Source organism: Coloeus monedula (genome assembly GCF_965178545.1).
Source record: "Coloeus monedula genome assembly, chromosome: 6".
In the NCBI taxonomy this organism is placed as follows: Eukaryota; Metazoa; Chordata; class Aves; order Passeriformes; family Corvidae; genus Coloeus; species Coloeus monedula.
Genome location: NC_138786.1, coordinates 60,561,993 through 60,577,164, shown reverse-complemented (window position 1 = coordinate 60,577,164; position 15,172 = coordinate 60,561,993). Strand labels below are relative to the sequence as shown.

The window sequence follows — 15,172 nt, the reverse complement described above, 5'->3', positions numbered from 1 at the left end:
TGAAACCACCAAACTCAAAAGATCACCAAATAATTCATGAAAATTCATAGTCATCTAGTGATATGCCCCCCATCAGCTGTTTATATTTCTGTATTAATAATAAGATTAATCAATCTGACTAATTTTACATTAAGTTACTGCTTTGCTCAGAAGTGGAGGGAAGAAACATTTCTCTCTTGGACAATTCATTCCCCTGTTTTTGACACCCTTCTCTGCCACATTACAACTGACAAGTTATGTATGATCACAGTTAACATCCAACCTTTAACACTTTAACATCATCTCAGTATCAGCCACTTCTTTGCACCTATGCTTATGAAAGCAAAAGGGAATTTTGTATTTCATCTCCAGAGCAGAGCCGCCCCATCCAGAAGCATTACATAAATGAGCTTCACACCAGTGGGAAGAGCCTAATAGATTTTGTAGGTCAGTGCTTCTGGCAGATGTTTCTCTGAAGACTCCTTGGAGTTCAAGGGAAGAAAACTTTCAACGAGATTTTCGAAGGCACAGTCCAGTAAAAGTTAATAAGAGTGGGGAAAACACAGGATAGGGAAAGACCTCAACTGATTTGAAAATGTTTAGAAAATTCAGGGCATGTGAGGACAAAATAAAAAATAGTCTACAGAGAACAACTCAAAAATAAAAATAGCAGCAGTGGCTAAGAACAGTTCTTCAAAGAGATGTGAGACTTTACAATACTTTGCGCAGCAGCGGCGACTAAAAAGGCTTCGTGTTGTCACCACGTGGTGATATTAAAAACTTGCATTCATTTGGGGGGGAAAATAAATAAATAAATAAATAATGAAAACACATACAGCAGAATAATAAAATGCAATCATGGGATGGGTGCTTTAAATCCTGTTTATAAACCCCTGGGGCATATTTCCTTGCTCAGTGAAGTCACCACAATGTCAAATTCTAATTGGCAACACAGGTCACAAATGTCACAACTGGCAACGTGATGGATGGCATGAGTGACAAAAATAATTTCTAAGGACTTAGCCTTTAAAATAAACAGAACTGGTGTCACTTCTTTATTGCCTGTTTTAAACCTTGTAGTTACACTGAACATTAAATTCCTCAATGGACAAACTTTTATGCCTTATATGAGCCCTCTTGAGCACAAAGTTTTCTTTCCCTGGACTCCAAAACGTCTGTAGAAGCCTCTCTCTAACCCACAGGAGAAAGAGGGAGAAGCTTACTTTTCCTTCTCTGGACACCATGACATACTTGTGAGCCTAATAACATCCTTGCAAAGTAGATAAAATATTAAATATTATCATTACATTACACCAGCAAAGAAATAAGGGGCCAATAGTCAGGCACTAGATTTCTACAAGTACAAAATTAACCTTGGATTTATTATTTCAAATAAGAGGAGATGGTCATCATGAATATTTGATAACATTTTCTGTAGCCATAATAAAACAACTCCATTCTCTCCATTTTTTAAAACTGCAAAGTGTTCACAACCATCGCCTGTGATGCTCTACAGACCTTTACCAATAGCTGGGATTCTGCAAAGCAATCTTTTATTCATTGAATTTCAGACCAAAACCTGAAACTGTCCTGTGGAATCATTTTACATTTTTTCACTGGATCATCTCAAAGTCCCAAACAAAGGCAGGTGCACCCTGCGAGGCTCCTGGCATCCCACCACAGCCTGAGGAAACAGCCAAACAGTACAAAGCCAATTTCTCTCCTCCCAGGATAGTATCTTATCTCCATGCTGGAAGGAATTATGAAATAAAACATGTGTTAGCTCCACAGGATGTTTATTCACACTTAACAGGCCAACATTTTGTTCTTTTTCTCCTCCCCTCTCTCCACATCCATGGGCGGGTGGGAAGAACCTGCCTCCAAGATTTCGTGGGAGTTACCCTCACTCCTCAGCAGGAGAGCCACATCCAGAGAGCCAGCAGCAACAGAGAAAAGAAATCCTACAACAGCAAAATGGACAAAGTCACATCCCTACAAACTCATGGAAGAAATAGCCATTAAAAGCTACTAAAACAGACAAACACCAAGAGCTTCCCAAAGCACAGATCAGTGGTGAATGGAAACACACCAGGAACCTCCATTCTTCTCTTCCCTGCACATCTCCTGTCTGAAGCTGGATATTAACTAGATGTGTCTTTGAGAAGACCTCAAAACTTGTATGCAGTACATCTCATCTCCAGGAGTGAGGTAATCCTACAGCTTTCCCACTGTGGGAGAACCAAGAGCCCCCTGTTTCTAGCTGTGTTTTTATAAGGTCCATCACAGCTTCACGCCTTTCATGCTCTCTAATTCCTGGTACTTTCACTTGGATTTGGCCAATAGATTCAAAAGTTACAGGGGGAGGGAGCAGGGGGAGAGAGATGGTGTTCACATAAGCCTTGTTTCCTTAAGAAACCAGGTTAAAAAAATCAACAGCTGACGAGTTACAAGACGTTCTGTAATCTGCTTTTAAAACACCCCGGAACGAGGTGCAAAGTCCTAACAGGGCACACAAGGATGTGTTTGACAAGGAGCAAGTGCTTACATTAAGGAAAATAATATCCTTAAAAGAACGATTCTGTGATAAAAGAGAGACCCAGCAGCAACTCCAAAGAGCAGGAAAAATTATTCCATGATAAAAGAGACCCAGTAACAACTCCAAAGAGCAGGAACCTGCCCGGTCACAGACCTACCAGAAGGCACAGGATGGTTCTTCCCTTTCTAAATCATCCCCTTCACTTTCTTGCAGACCTTAACAGACTGCTACAAAAATACCATGAATTATAGAGTATGAATGATGTCAAAGCTTGTTCTCAGAGGAAGGCTGGGAACAGCAATCATGTATTCTTCAGTTTGGGAATACACAGACACAACTTTTGTTCATAACCTATAAAGAAAAAAAAGGCTTTGCACATCAAAGGCACCAAATTTATTTCCTTTCAGATCATCTCTTCAACCAGCCCAGTCTAACACCACAGTCAGGGAGAGAAGGGAGGTTGACAGGATGAAAAGGAGAGTCAGGACCAAGGAGAGTGGCTTAAGTCACCAAAATACACAGGGAAAGCATAAATGCAGCAGAAGACCCAATACCTACACAAGTCAGTTCAAAGTGCACTGTGCAATTCCAGCTGGCTTTCAGAAACACCTGAAAATGACAGCAGATGGCTGTAACCCTCAAATGAAGTCCTATGAATCTTGTCTTTGTGTGCAAGAAGGATAAAGCAGCAACTCAGGCTGCTCTAAACTACAGTTTCTGTCCATGGTACCAAGCAGGGAAACAGCAAAACTTAGGGATCATGAACAGAATGAGATTACTGGCTTTAGGCAGCCCCACACCATCCATCATCCACAGGGAAGATGTGAAGGGCAACAGTCATTAAAGCACCAGAGGATTCTCCTGCCCTAAAGTGATCATTTTCCAGGTAACACACTGCTTCACCATGGACAGGAAGAAAAAAGGCATTGAAAATGATCAGAACTTTGACACTGTTCTCCAAAGCCATGTTCATCAGAAAATCATGTTTAAAAGGTCTTAAGTCTGGTCTGCAACTAAACCAAAACCACCCTCAGCTGGGAACATCCCACATCTGGGAGCAGCCTTGGAACTGAAGTAAATCTGAACCCAGCCAACTGAGTTACTGTTCCTACAGCAAATCTGAGATCCCAGCTAAAATAAGAGACCAAAGCCAACATCTGTTAATAATGTGCAAAAAAACAGCGACAGGTTTCTGCTACCCTCCATTCCCCTAAACAGGGCAAATCTGGGAGCTGCACCACCCTTTTGCTTCTTTGTTTTCTAAAAGCAATAAACTATAATGAATCTCTTATCTCCACAAAGTGCTACGAAACTTCACTAAACTGCATAAATATTTTATACCAATAATAATTAAGGTGCACATTTTCAAGGCAGTGCCTCTAAAAGTCAGGCACACAAACTCTGAGAGCACTGCAGCTTCACACACGCTCTCCAGTGGTATTTCCAGGTCTGCCCAAGAGTCTTTGGCTCTCAGGGGAGTCACTGCTGTACCTGTGCACACTGTGAATACCTAAGTTTACGGAAGTTCTCTGGATTCTGGCCACTTGCAAACACCTTTTCTTCTGGCTGCCTTCTCAAAACTCACAGCTGGGGTCGCCTGTCTCCACCAGGATGCTCAAAACAGTCGCTCTGAATTTACTTCAAAGTAGAAGTGCACAAAAACACTGCACAGACCCCAGCTAGAAATAGAGTTGGCCTAATTGGATCTAATTAACCTCCTTTCCAGCACTGAAACAAACAGGATGCCTTGGAAAACCCAGCTAAGCAGCCTCCTCACCACTTCCCCCTGCCACAGAGCATTTATGAGTGAAGGACAACTCCTGACTCTTTGAACAACCAGTCAGGGCTGCATCCCAGCACAGACGGACTTTGGAATGAGTGTTCCTGGACACACAGCTCCATAAGGAGGTCAGAGGACAGTTGTGCACTCCCCTGCACACTGAGATCAGCCCAGTGCTCCCTGCTTTGTGGAGCACAAGCACAGACAAACCCGTGCCCACTGCCAAAAGGCCCCCCCAAGAAGAGGGACAGAAGGCAGGGCTTGTATGGATGAATCACCTCGACAGGACACATATGGCTTGGCACACCAACAGCTCAGCTCAGTCTTTCAGCTGAAAAATGCCTTTTGTTCCTTCCTCCAAGGCTTGTTTTCCAATGCATGTGAAACGTGGCGCTTCTTTAGTTACATTTCAGACCTCGATTCTTTTTCCTTAGCAGAAATGTTCTTGAAGTATTTAATTTTCTAGTTCCTCACTCTATTTTTTCCCATCCCATCCCACCTCGCAAAGAAGAAAAAAACTGATAGGAAACTGGGAAACTTCATCAAATAAATGGTAAATGCTAAGTTCAATCATTTTCCACCTGGTCTTTGTGTTAGCTGCCTCACTGAGTACTGAGCATTGAGTAAAAGCTTTCTCACATGTAGAACCAACCCTCCTGAGGTATAAGTCCAAACCATGGTGCAGAAGCACCATGGAGAGTTCACCTTCCTGCTATCCATGCTGTCAGCATTGAAGAATTTCCTCTGGTGAAACACTTTGAAGCATCTCACTTGCACACAAGCTGCTACAAATCCTAGCCCCTGTAACGTATCACACAACAGGTTATTTCTGGCACTGCAGAGAAAAACCCCAATCTGCACCCACACAATTCCAGGGCTGCACACTCCACATGCCAAGCTTTGTATAAGAAAGGATTTAAAAGTTCCAGGATTCAGATATGCAAAAGAAAAGGGTTGCAATGACTGCACTTGTCGACTGCTCTATAACAACTCTGCTGCCTCACTTCAAGATGCAGAATATAAATCACACCACGAGGACTAATGGGATCACTTTTCTCACCCTGACAGAGAACATGTGTTCCAGCCCTGTTTCATGCTTATCTTACACAGGCACAGATGATTCCTGTGCTGTCCTCAGACATTCAGGTGTATGATGCCCATCAGCTGGAATTTGTTGTCTTCCCACAAATCCTATTCAAAATCAGTTCCCAGCAAGAAAATACTTTTTTAGTGAAGTCTCCAGCTACCCCATTAATAACAGAGGTGTGTTAGCCCTAGAAGTCCCTCAGAAGAGTAAGCCTCCACAGGAAGAGAGGGAGCTGTACTGGATATTGCTACAGCAGGAAATTGCTCAAGCAGTTCAGTGCCATAAGCAGCCACTTCCCAGCCACAACACAAGCAGGAAGGAATAAAACTGGAAGAGTCACCAGGTTGGCCTCAAGCTACAATGTCTTTCTCACTCTGGATGGAGAGTTCACTATCAGGACTAAAACTGGTCTAAAAGTGGATCTGAAAGACCTTTTTCAGTGGAGTTTTACTGACCCATGAGCTGTTGTGCTGGTGCTTGCCTCTCCCTCCCTCTCCCCCCAAAATGCAGTTGGAAACTTAATCAAGAATCAAAACAGGCACGGGAGCTCTTCTTGTATCAGTCAAAACAGACTGGACAGCTTTGAGACAAGGAACAGATTTCAGATTGCCAGGAACAGCAGGAAACATCATATTCCACCTTGGACCTGAAACCTCCTCCTTTGTCCCAGAACAGGAGCAAATCATCTTCTTCTTCCTTGCCTCCACAAAAAGGACAGCAGAGACACCTTTCTCACTCTCTCACTCTGCTACTCCTGATCCAGCCCAGCTGAATGCAGGAAAGGGCAAGTCCATTTTAGCAAAAGTGTTTGCAAGGGAGGTCTAGGAAGAATCAATATGTTTTTAAAGTACTAACAGGAAGGTCTCTGTGCGGCAGACACACCAAAAGCCTGTCACTTGAGCACATCCTGCATGCCTTGGAATAAATTCACTGCTGGCACTCGAAGTGCCCAGGCTGCTCTCACTTACAGCTCTGTGAAAGCCATACCCTGGGCATTAGCTCAGCATAACCTTACAGCTTCCACCTCCCTGCAGTGAAATCTGCCACTCTGCACAGGGCCAGCCCAAACCATTGGCCACTAGGGAGTCTCACTTCACCTCACCACAAGAAAAAACGATTTTCAGTCTCACTCTAAGTAGAGCTGGTGCACTTGGTGAATAATTTAACCGCTCAGTTAAGCACTTCGCTTTTTGTTCCCCCCACCCTATTTGCACATTTGCCTCAAAGAGACACTGACTTTTTTTTGCAGGCATTTTCATTATTCATTGCTGTGATCATCCAGCAGCAGGTTTATGTGAAAAAATCCCGGCCACCAATCCTTCCACAAACAGTAAGTTCACTTTCATGGGTGAATTCCCATGCAGGCATTTGAGCAAAAGCCCATCAATTTCCAAATGTGCAGAAGAAATAATTGCAAACCTTTAAAACCACTATTAAAAAACAGGAATGCAAGCACTGGAGGGATAAAAGTCTGCCAGAACCATCTGTCACTTTGGAATATCATTTTACCATATTCAACCAGGATAAATACACAGCTGCCTGCCTGAGTAAATGGGGAAGGCAATGTCAAGGAGAGAGCTGGAAGGACAGTGAAAATGAGGGGTATCCCTTCGGTGCACTCCAGAAGAGCATGGAGGAGCTCACGGCATGTCCAGGTCATTTCCTCAAGGGCTGTGTGCAGCAGCCACATTTTTCGGCAAAACAAGAAAAGAAGGAAGTGCAGCTCCATGCAGCCATGATGAGCGAGGTTGAAGCCACCTCGGGTGAATGGGTGAGGGCGAGGTGGGACAGGAGGGGGCCGGGAGCTGTGCCACCATCCCATCCATCAGCCAGAGGGCCAGGCAGCCAGCAAGACTTTCTGTGACAATCACAGAATCGTTGAGGTGGGAAAAGACCTCTGAGATCACCGAGTCCAACCTCTGATCAATCACCACCTTGTCAACCAGACCAGAGCACTGAGTGCCACGTCCTGTTGTTTCTTGAACACGGGACTTCAACTCCGTGGGCAGCCCATCCCACTGCTTAACAACCCTTTCCATGAAGAAATTCCTCCTGATGTCCAACCTGAACCTCCTCTGGTGTAGCTTCAGGCCATTTCCTCTCATCCTATCCCTTGTTCCCTGGGAGCTGCACCCTCCTGTCAGGGAGTTGTGGAGAGTGAGAAGGTCCCCCCTGAGCCTCCTTTTCTCCAGGCTGAGCCCGCCCAGCTCCCTCAGCTGCTCCTCATTAGACCTGCTCTCCAGGGCTTCCCCAGCTCCATTCCCTTCCCTGGACACAATGTCCTTCTTGTTGTGAGAGGTCCAGAACTGGACACAGCAATCGAGGTGTGGCCTCACCAGCGCCAAGCACAGGGGACAATCACTGCTCCAGTCCTGCTGGCCACACCATTACTGACACAGTCCAGGTGCCATTGACTTCTTGCCCACCTGGGCACACTCTGGCTCATGTCCAGCCACTGTAACCAGCACCCCCAGTTCCTTTTCCAGCTTTCCAGCCACTCTGTGCCAGCCTGTAGCACTGCATGGGGTTATTGTGGTCGAAGTGCAGGACCTGGCAATTGGTCTTGTTGAAACTCATACAATTGTCCTCAACCCATCGATCCAGCCTGTCCAGATCCCTCTGCAGAGCCCTCCTGTCCCCCAGCAGATCAACACTCCACACACAACTTGGTGTCATCCACGAACTTATTGAAGGGACACTCAATCCCCTCAACCAGATCATCAATTAAGTTACTAAACAGGACTGGGCCCAAGACTGAGCCCTGGGAACACCACTGGTGAGCTGAGAATGAGCACAGAAGGGCAGAGGAACTCAAAAGCAGGAAGAGAGCACATGTAGAAAGCTACCAAGTTATCAAGAGCACCTCTACCAGCCTTAGCACGAGGCCAGTTGCAGCTCCAGACCTGCTGTGCAGTCACCAGTGGAGGCAGAGATCACTCCATCAAACTTACAGCTTGTTCTGAACAACCTCTGGCAAATTAGCATCACTCCCCCCATCTTACTGTCTCAATTTTCCCTGCCAAATAGGAGTAATTTTTCTCAAAATCTTGGCAGACGTCTTTATGAAGCATCTTTAAAGCTTGGGAAATAATTCTTATTTAAATACGTAAGACCGCGCGAGATTTTTTGCCATTAATTTCAGCCTTCTGCTAATTTCCAGCCTTAATTTATTCATGGCCTGTTCCTATCCATTTGCCTGTGTGCCAACATGCCATTTCAGTTTAAATAACTCTTCTTTCCTACATTTCCTTGTTCATCCTCCCAAGACGTGTTTGGAGCAGCAGCCCTGTTCCCATCCCTAGGCAGGCCCAGCTCTATCAGCCTCCTCCTGCAAGGATATGCTCTTCACTGCCCTGCTCACCATGGTGTCCTTCCCAATTTGGATTCATCCCTCCTGCCCACAGATGTCCAGAACTGTACCCATGTCCACTACCACAGCTTCACAGCTGAGCTCCCCAGGGATTTGACCCCAAGGAGATGAATCAGCCCCTGAGGGAAGGCCAAGGACTGAAGCAATTTCCTCTCCTCCCAGCTGATGAGATCCCTCAACTTCCACAACAACTGGTGTCCCCAGGTGAGGGGAAGGTCACATATGCCAGTTACCAGTGCAAGGCTGCCAAGCTGTCCCTTCCAGCACAAACAGAAATCCACACAAAGCCTGGTCCAATTCCATTAAAGAAAACAAACTTGGTCTTGCCAATATTAGTCAGCAAAGGAGTATTTATAAAATCTGTTTTGCTGAAAGAAATTACTTCATAAGTTACTGCTACCAGTGCTGATACACAGCCATACTTTTTTTTTTTCACCCAGAGAGACAAATCTGTGAGAAAAAGCAACTGCAACAGGACTGCATCCTGTGCCATGACATCCACTTGTTCCCCAGAGCTGGGCTGGGGGGAAAGTTGTTTAAACTAGCAGTTTGCAATCCAGCCCCCACTGCAGCACACCCTCCTAGGGAATAGCTCTCCTATGGAAAATTCCCATCCGGGGGGGAAGGAAAGGCTTTGAAATAAAGCTCATTGCAGGCTAGCCCTGCATCTGGAGTCCCCGCAGCCCAAATGCTACCAGGTGGCACAGGGACAGCTGCCACAACTGGTAAAGCCAACACAGCCCTGAGACTTCAACTCACACAGAGATTCAGACACCGCTTCCTCCCTCCCAGACCCCTGAAACACAGCTCAATGAAACCAGCCTCATCCACCACAAATTTCAAAGCATCTTTCCTCGAGTGCCCCTTTCTCAGCCTCCCATTGTGCCTGCTCTGCATGGAGAAACCGAGGGCTCTGGGAACTGCTGGAGAAGCAGCTGGGTGCCTCCAGTAAACAGACGGAGACTTTGTTCCTCTTGCTGGAAGTGACAAGCCACCAGGAGGGCAGGGTGTTCAGTAAGCACAGAGATGATCGGGGTTTGCCATGTGATTTGTACTGCAGCAGAGCTGCTGGCACAGCTGCTGTGATAACCAGGAGAAAATCCTCTCCAGTGTTTCAGGGGTAGCTTTTCCCCCCACAGCCTTTTCCTCCGCACAGAGAACAAGAGCCGAATTGTAAAGCCACTGATGCTGCCTCAGCATGCCTTAATCCCAGGCTTATTAAGGCAAAGCAATTAAGCATGGACTTGACTTTGAATGCTTTGTCAAAGCCCAGTGGCTTAGAGCAAGTTCAGACTTAAGCAGGTGCTTAAGTTCAGATAGCTGACTTGAGGCTGAACATGGCCAAATTAAACCACAGACCTTTGCTAGAGCTGCTCTGCAGGGCAGTAAGAAAACACATAGCTTGCTCCTGACAGCCACTGTGCTCATGGCAAGGACAGGTCCAGCATTTCCCCAAGCACTGCTAAGGTCACACGATGCCATAAGGGCTCCCCAGCTCCCTGGCAGACACCACCAGAGGAGTGGTCACCCAGTGTCCCACTGTCACAGTCCTGCCGCTGCACAGACACGTGACAGCACCTTCTGCTTCCAGGAGCTTACACAACTCCATGGTTTCAGGTCAGGCCTGAAGCAGAGGAAAAGGGGAGATTGAATCAGCACGGGATACTGTCCAAAAGAACTCGTTTAAAAGTCTAGCATGTGCCTCATGGAGATGGGTGTTCATAACCTGCAGGGGTGGGAATCAAACACTCCAGCCACAAGTGCTCGTTAAGAGAAGCTCTCCAAGCAGGATGAAAAGGAGAAGGTGATGGCCCATGTGAAGAACCACTGCATTTTCAGTAAAGTTGTGCTGTGCTTGTCCAGGCCTGAGAAAACAGCATTAGAGAAATGCAGATCTGTGATGCCAACAGCATCCTGCAAGACTAAGGCTTAGTGGATAGTGGGAAGGGCTCCATCAGAAAGACAATGCACAGGCAGAACTTGACTTGGTGAAGCTGATGGAGATCAGAGATGAGGAACTTTGATTGGAGCAGTTTTAATTCAGCGGAAGGCACAGAAGAGGCGTTAGGACAGACTTGAAGGAGAGGAACTTTGTAGTGTGAAATTAGAAAAGGTTTCAGTACTGAGATGAAAGGCAGATGGGGTGGCAGTTGGAAAGAGTGAGGAAGAAAAAAGGAAGAAAAAAAAAACAAAAATCAAAACCCACAAACCCCATACATACTCTTGACCCTGGAGATGCTAAACATGATTGTATTGCCAGCAGAAAAATCAGAGAAGAATAAGAAGGTACAGCAAAGGTCAGGAGAGGGAACAGAGTCTCCCACTGTTCATGTAGATTAAAAAGTTGCATCAGACCAAATGAAAATGCACACATGGAAACATGAAGCCAAGGGGAGCTTCATCTGCAGCCCCAGGTCAGAGGATGGAGCATCTGATCTACAACAGCACCATGCCCTGGAAATTATGAATTCTGAAGAAATTGGCTGGAAGAGAGACACAGCCCCCCTGCCTTCCCACAGAAGCCAGACATGTCATATATACTCTGCACATTTAAAATGCAAGAAGTGAGGGATCAAGCCATGCATCCAAAGGTACAAGGTGACTGGGATCAGGAAGAGTCCATTCCATCTCAGCACCAAGTGAGGGGGGGGAAAAAGTCCTATCCTGTTCTTTTTAGGCAGCATGTAGGATTTTTGCAATAGACATGGATGTAAATACCAGACCAAAATACATTTGCTGCTTATTCAGATGATTTACAGAGAAATAAAATAGGTATTTTCCTTCTCTAGCAACCTTTTTAAGGACAAATAAAACTATAAAAGTGCCTGACTTAAAATTAATAAAAGAATCATCACATGCACACCCCAAGTCTGAAGTAGGTTAATGCACTCAAATATAGACAATGAGGCACAAGTCACTAGGAGATATTGCAGTTCTTTGTGATAACAGCTCTTGAACACCACAGTGCTTTAACATTAGATTTCATGGCTGTTTGTGAGCAGTGCTCAGCCTCCACACACAGACACCATGGCACGATCTCCAGTTAGACCATGGAATACAAACCAATCCACTGAAGGAGGGATGCAAATCACCAACACATTTCACAAAGCCTTCAGCTTTCCTTGTCATCTTCCAGGTACCCCCAAGAGTGAGCAGAACAGCAGCCACCCACTGCTGCCTTCAACTTCCCTCAATGAATCTTTCTGTCACTAGCTGGGCACTGCAGGCTGGGGACAAAGAGGAGCCTCAAGGAAGGTGGTGACCCTCAGCAGGCTGTCACCACCCAAATCATGTCCCCATCTGGTGCCTGGCCAGCTCTGTGCTCAGAAGCAGAGAGCACAAAGCCATCCTGGGGACAACAGCTCATCTTCAGGCACCCTGCAGAGCCAGGCAGGAGCAAGGTGACAGCGCAAGCAGATGACTGCATGTGCCACAGGCTTGGGCATATGACAGGAAAAGGGCTCTTCTGGCACTGGGGAGGGTATGGGCACAACCAACCTGGAATTCTGAGCACACTGTGTGCCACCAGCATTGTCCACCTGCACTAAACCTGAGTTTGGATAGCGGTGACAAAAATCATACCCTCACTGAAATAAACGGAGATACCAAATCCATTAATAATTAGGGGCACAAACTCCTCACCTTGCATGTTTACAGTGCTGCATCTCTGTGAACAATTAGCCTTGACAGGAGATGTCAGGCAACAGAACTTTGAAGCAGCACCACTCAAAGGCAACACTTTGGCTAAGAACTCCAAGCCAGGACCTCCAAGAGTGACTCTCGCTGAGTGCCAAGAGGATGTATGTTCATGATGCCTGAAGGATGTCTGGCTTTACCTCAGGTAAGGCCAGAACATCTTTGCAGAAGCATTAAAGTACTTTATAAACTCAAACCACACAATCATGAGGATAACACAGTCATCTGCCAATTGCAAGCACTCCAAAAATGATGATGATGGTTCTAAAACTTACGGGACTGCTTTAAAAAGCGTTCACAGCTTTGAAGGGGTTCACGTCTTTCATTTACCCAAAGGAAGGCATTTAAGTACTGAAATACCTCTGGGTTACACACTTGCAGTTTTCCTCTTTAAACATGACAACCACAAATTTGGCTTATTTTCTTCAAACAGCAAAACCCGGGATACTGATCACTTTTGTTTTGCCTCAGCACCCAGCCAGAAAGTCACAAAAGGCCAGGAGACTTGCCCCAAAATCCCAAGAGTCAGCACTTTTGAAAGCCTTGGCCTCTCCTGGCATGCTTTTTCTAATTTTAAGCAGATGCAGTTTGTAGCATCTGCAGAACCTGCTCATGGACTAACAGAGCTTTTCTCTGTCCAGGCAGTGCTCTCCTGGCATTCCCACTGCACCACACAGAGCACTTGGATTGACAACACTGGATTCAGATCTATAACTTGATACAGCGTGGGAGTGTTGCTGCAGACTGAAAAATTGCATACTGCCATGGAAGCAAACTATTGCAACAAACTATTAAGCCAGAATCTTCACCCTTCTCTGGTACATCACACTGCAGGGATACTCTGGAGTCACTGCAGAATTTGGGACACAGGTCTCACCTGGCTCAGACTTAACTAGTCCCTGGACTGACATACAGCCATACCTTCAGACTGTTCAGAGCTTCTTCCCAACTCCTCTGGCTACAGAAAAACCAACTGGCCTCACCAAGTAAATGCTCATAACACCTGTCATGCTGTTAGTGTGCCACAAATAACAGCTGGATAAAACCACTGGGCTTGACTTGGATTTTTCAGCTACTATTACACAGAGGAATTTTTACTTATTAAGTGGCTTCAATGCATGGCTTTCCTCCATCATAAAAAGCCTACAGATGTGTTTTTCTGATATTAGCAGTTTATGAATTGTATTTTGGTTTATTATTGCATTGGAGCTGGAGAGTACTGCACTGGCTGTTCTGGAAAGCAGAATATTCCAAGGAGAATAAGCAGAAGGAAGTCTGCTCCTTAGTGCTCACCTCACCCAAGGGGACTTCTTGGCCTTTCCTTTGTTTTGCCCCTCACTTGGCCTCAATTCCTCTTCTGTTCGTTAAGCTATGGCATGTCATAGCTTTGCCAACTGCAAAGCAACTACTAATACAATAAAACCTGATTGCACACATTTCCTTGGTGGTAAAAATGAATCATTTCTTTCATTAGCCAAACTTTCCCAGTCAAACAGAGTGCTGGGACCGCCAGAATTCCAGAGAAACCCACTAAGGCTCTCCCCGCTGCTAGAAACCCGCTGCTCCTAATTAAAAACTTCAAAAGCAAAAAAAAATACGGAATTTCTGCAAGGACAACCTGCTTTAATTTCTGCTTCTTTGTTAAAGGGAAATAAATAAATAGAAACACACATAAAAAGAAAAAATATCCCAAACCAACACCAACCCCCTAAACCGCAAGTGTCTGGTATTAAAGCGGCACGAAGGATCCCCCCCCCATCGTCGGTAACTCCCCACTTTTCTGGAAAAATCTCATTAGTTTCGAGAGAAAGATGAATAATTCAGGAGCTGACGCGCCCGCTCGGGGGGACCCACCGGGACTGAAACTTTCCCGGTGCGGCGGGCGCGGGGCAGGCGGCGAGCGAACCCCCCCACCCCGGCGGGGATGGGAGTGGGAGGGGTGGAAATGAAAAATAAACCCCAAAACGCCCGCCCTGAGAGGCTCCGAGCCGCGAAGTTCCGCGGCCAAGCGCCGCCACCCCCGTCTCCAGCCGCAGAGCCGCCGCGTCCCCTCGGGGGACAGCGGGCACCCCGCGCCCCGTGCCCGGGCAGGGATGGGGCAGCACTTGGGGGATGGGGCACGGGCACCCTCAGGGCTCTGCCGACACACACACACACCCCCTGAAGGGCCGGGAGAGGCAGCAGGGAGCCTTACTTTTCTGGCTGGAGTATCCCGGGTAATATCCATAGTAGCCGGTGATGCGCAGGATCCTGTCCTCGATGGTGGCCACGCCGTTGGGTGCTGCCTTCCCATCCATAGAGGGAAGGAGCCGCGCGGGGCGGCCGGGCGGGACGGCGAGCGCAGCCGGCAGGGCAGGAGCAGCAGCAAGAGCAGGAGGAGGGGGAGGAAGGAGAGGAGGAGAGGAGAAGGAGGAGGAGGAGGAGGGGGAGGAGGAGCGCGGCCGCCGCAGCTCGCGGTGCCGGCGGGGCGCTCGCTCTGCCTCCGCCGCCTGGTGCAGGACGGGCTCCGCAGCGCGGCCCCCGCCCTCTGGGCATGGAAGGAAGGCAGCGAGCGGCTCCGCCGGGCCTCAGGTGAGGCGGGGTGCGGGGCTGAGGGTCGGATCCTGCCCCCGGCACGCTCAGGGGTCTCCTCGCTCGGTTCAGTCGCGGTGTGTGTGTGTGTAAAGGAGCGTCGCTGTCACCCTGTGCGCCCCGAAACCCTCCGTGGGCTGCGGAGCTGAGCGG

The 15,172-nt window shown here is 47.1% G+C and overlaps 1 protein-coding gene across 1 annotated transcript in view; it reads right to left on the bottom strand.

The window, feature by feature from the left end:
• SLC35F4 (solute carrier family 35 member F4) overlaps positions 1 to 14,745 on the bottom strand; it is a gene marked incomplete at its 5' end in the record, with an annotated part of 112,665 nt that extends 97,920 nt beyond the window's left edge. Inside the window, one exon of the mRNA XM_082283029.1 lies at positions 14,643 to 14,745. Within this exon, the coding sequence (XP_082139155.1) occupies positions 14,643 to 14,745 (103 nt within the window). The remainder of the gene's footprint in view (positions 1 to 14,642) is intronic.
• Between the last annotated feature and the right edge of the window lie 427 nt (positions 14,746 to 15,172).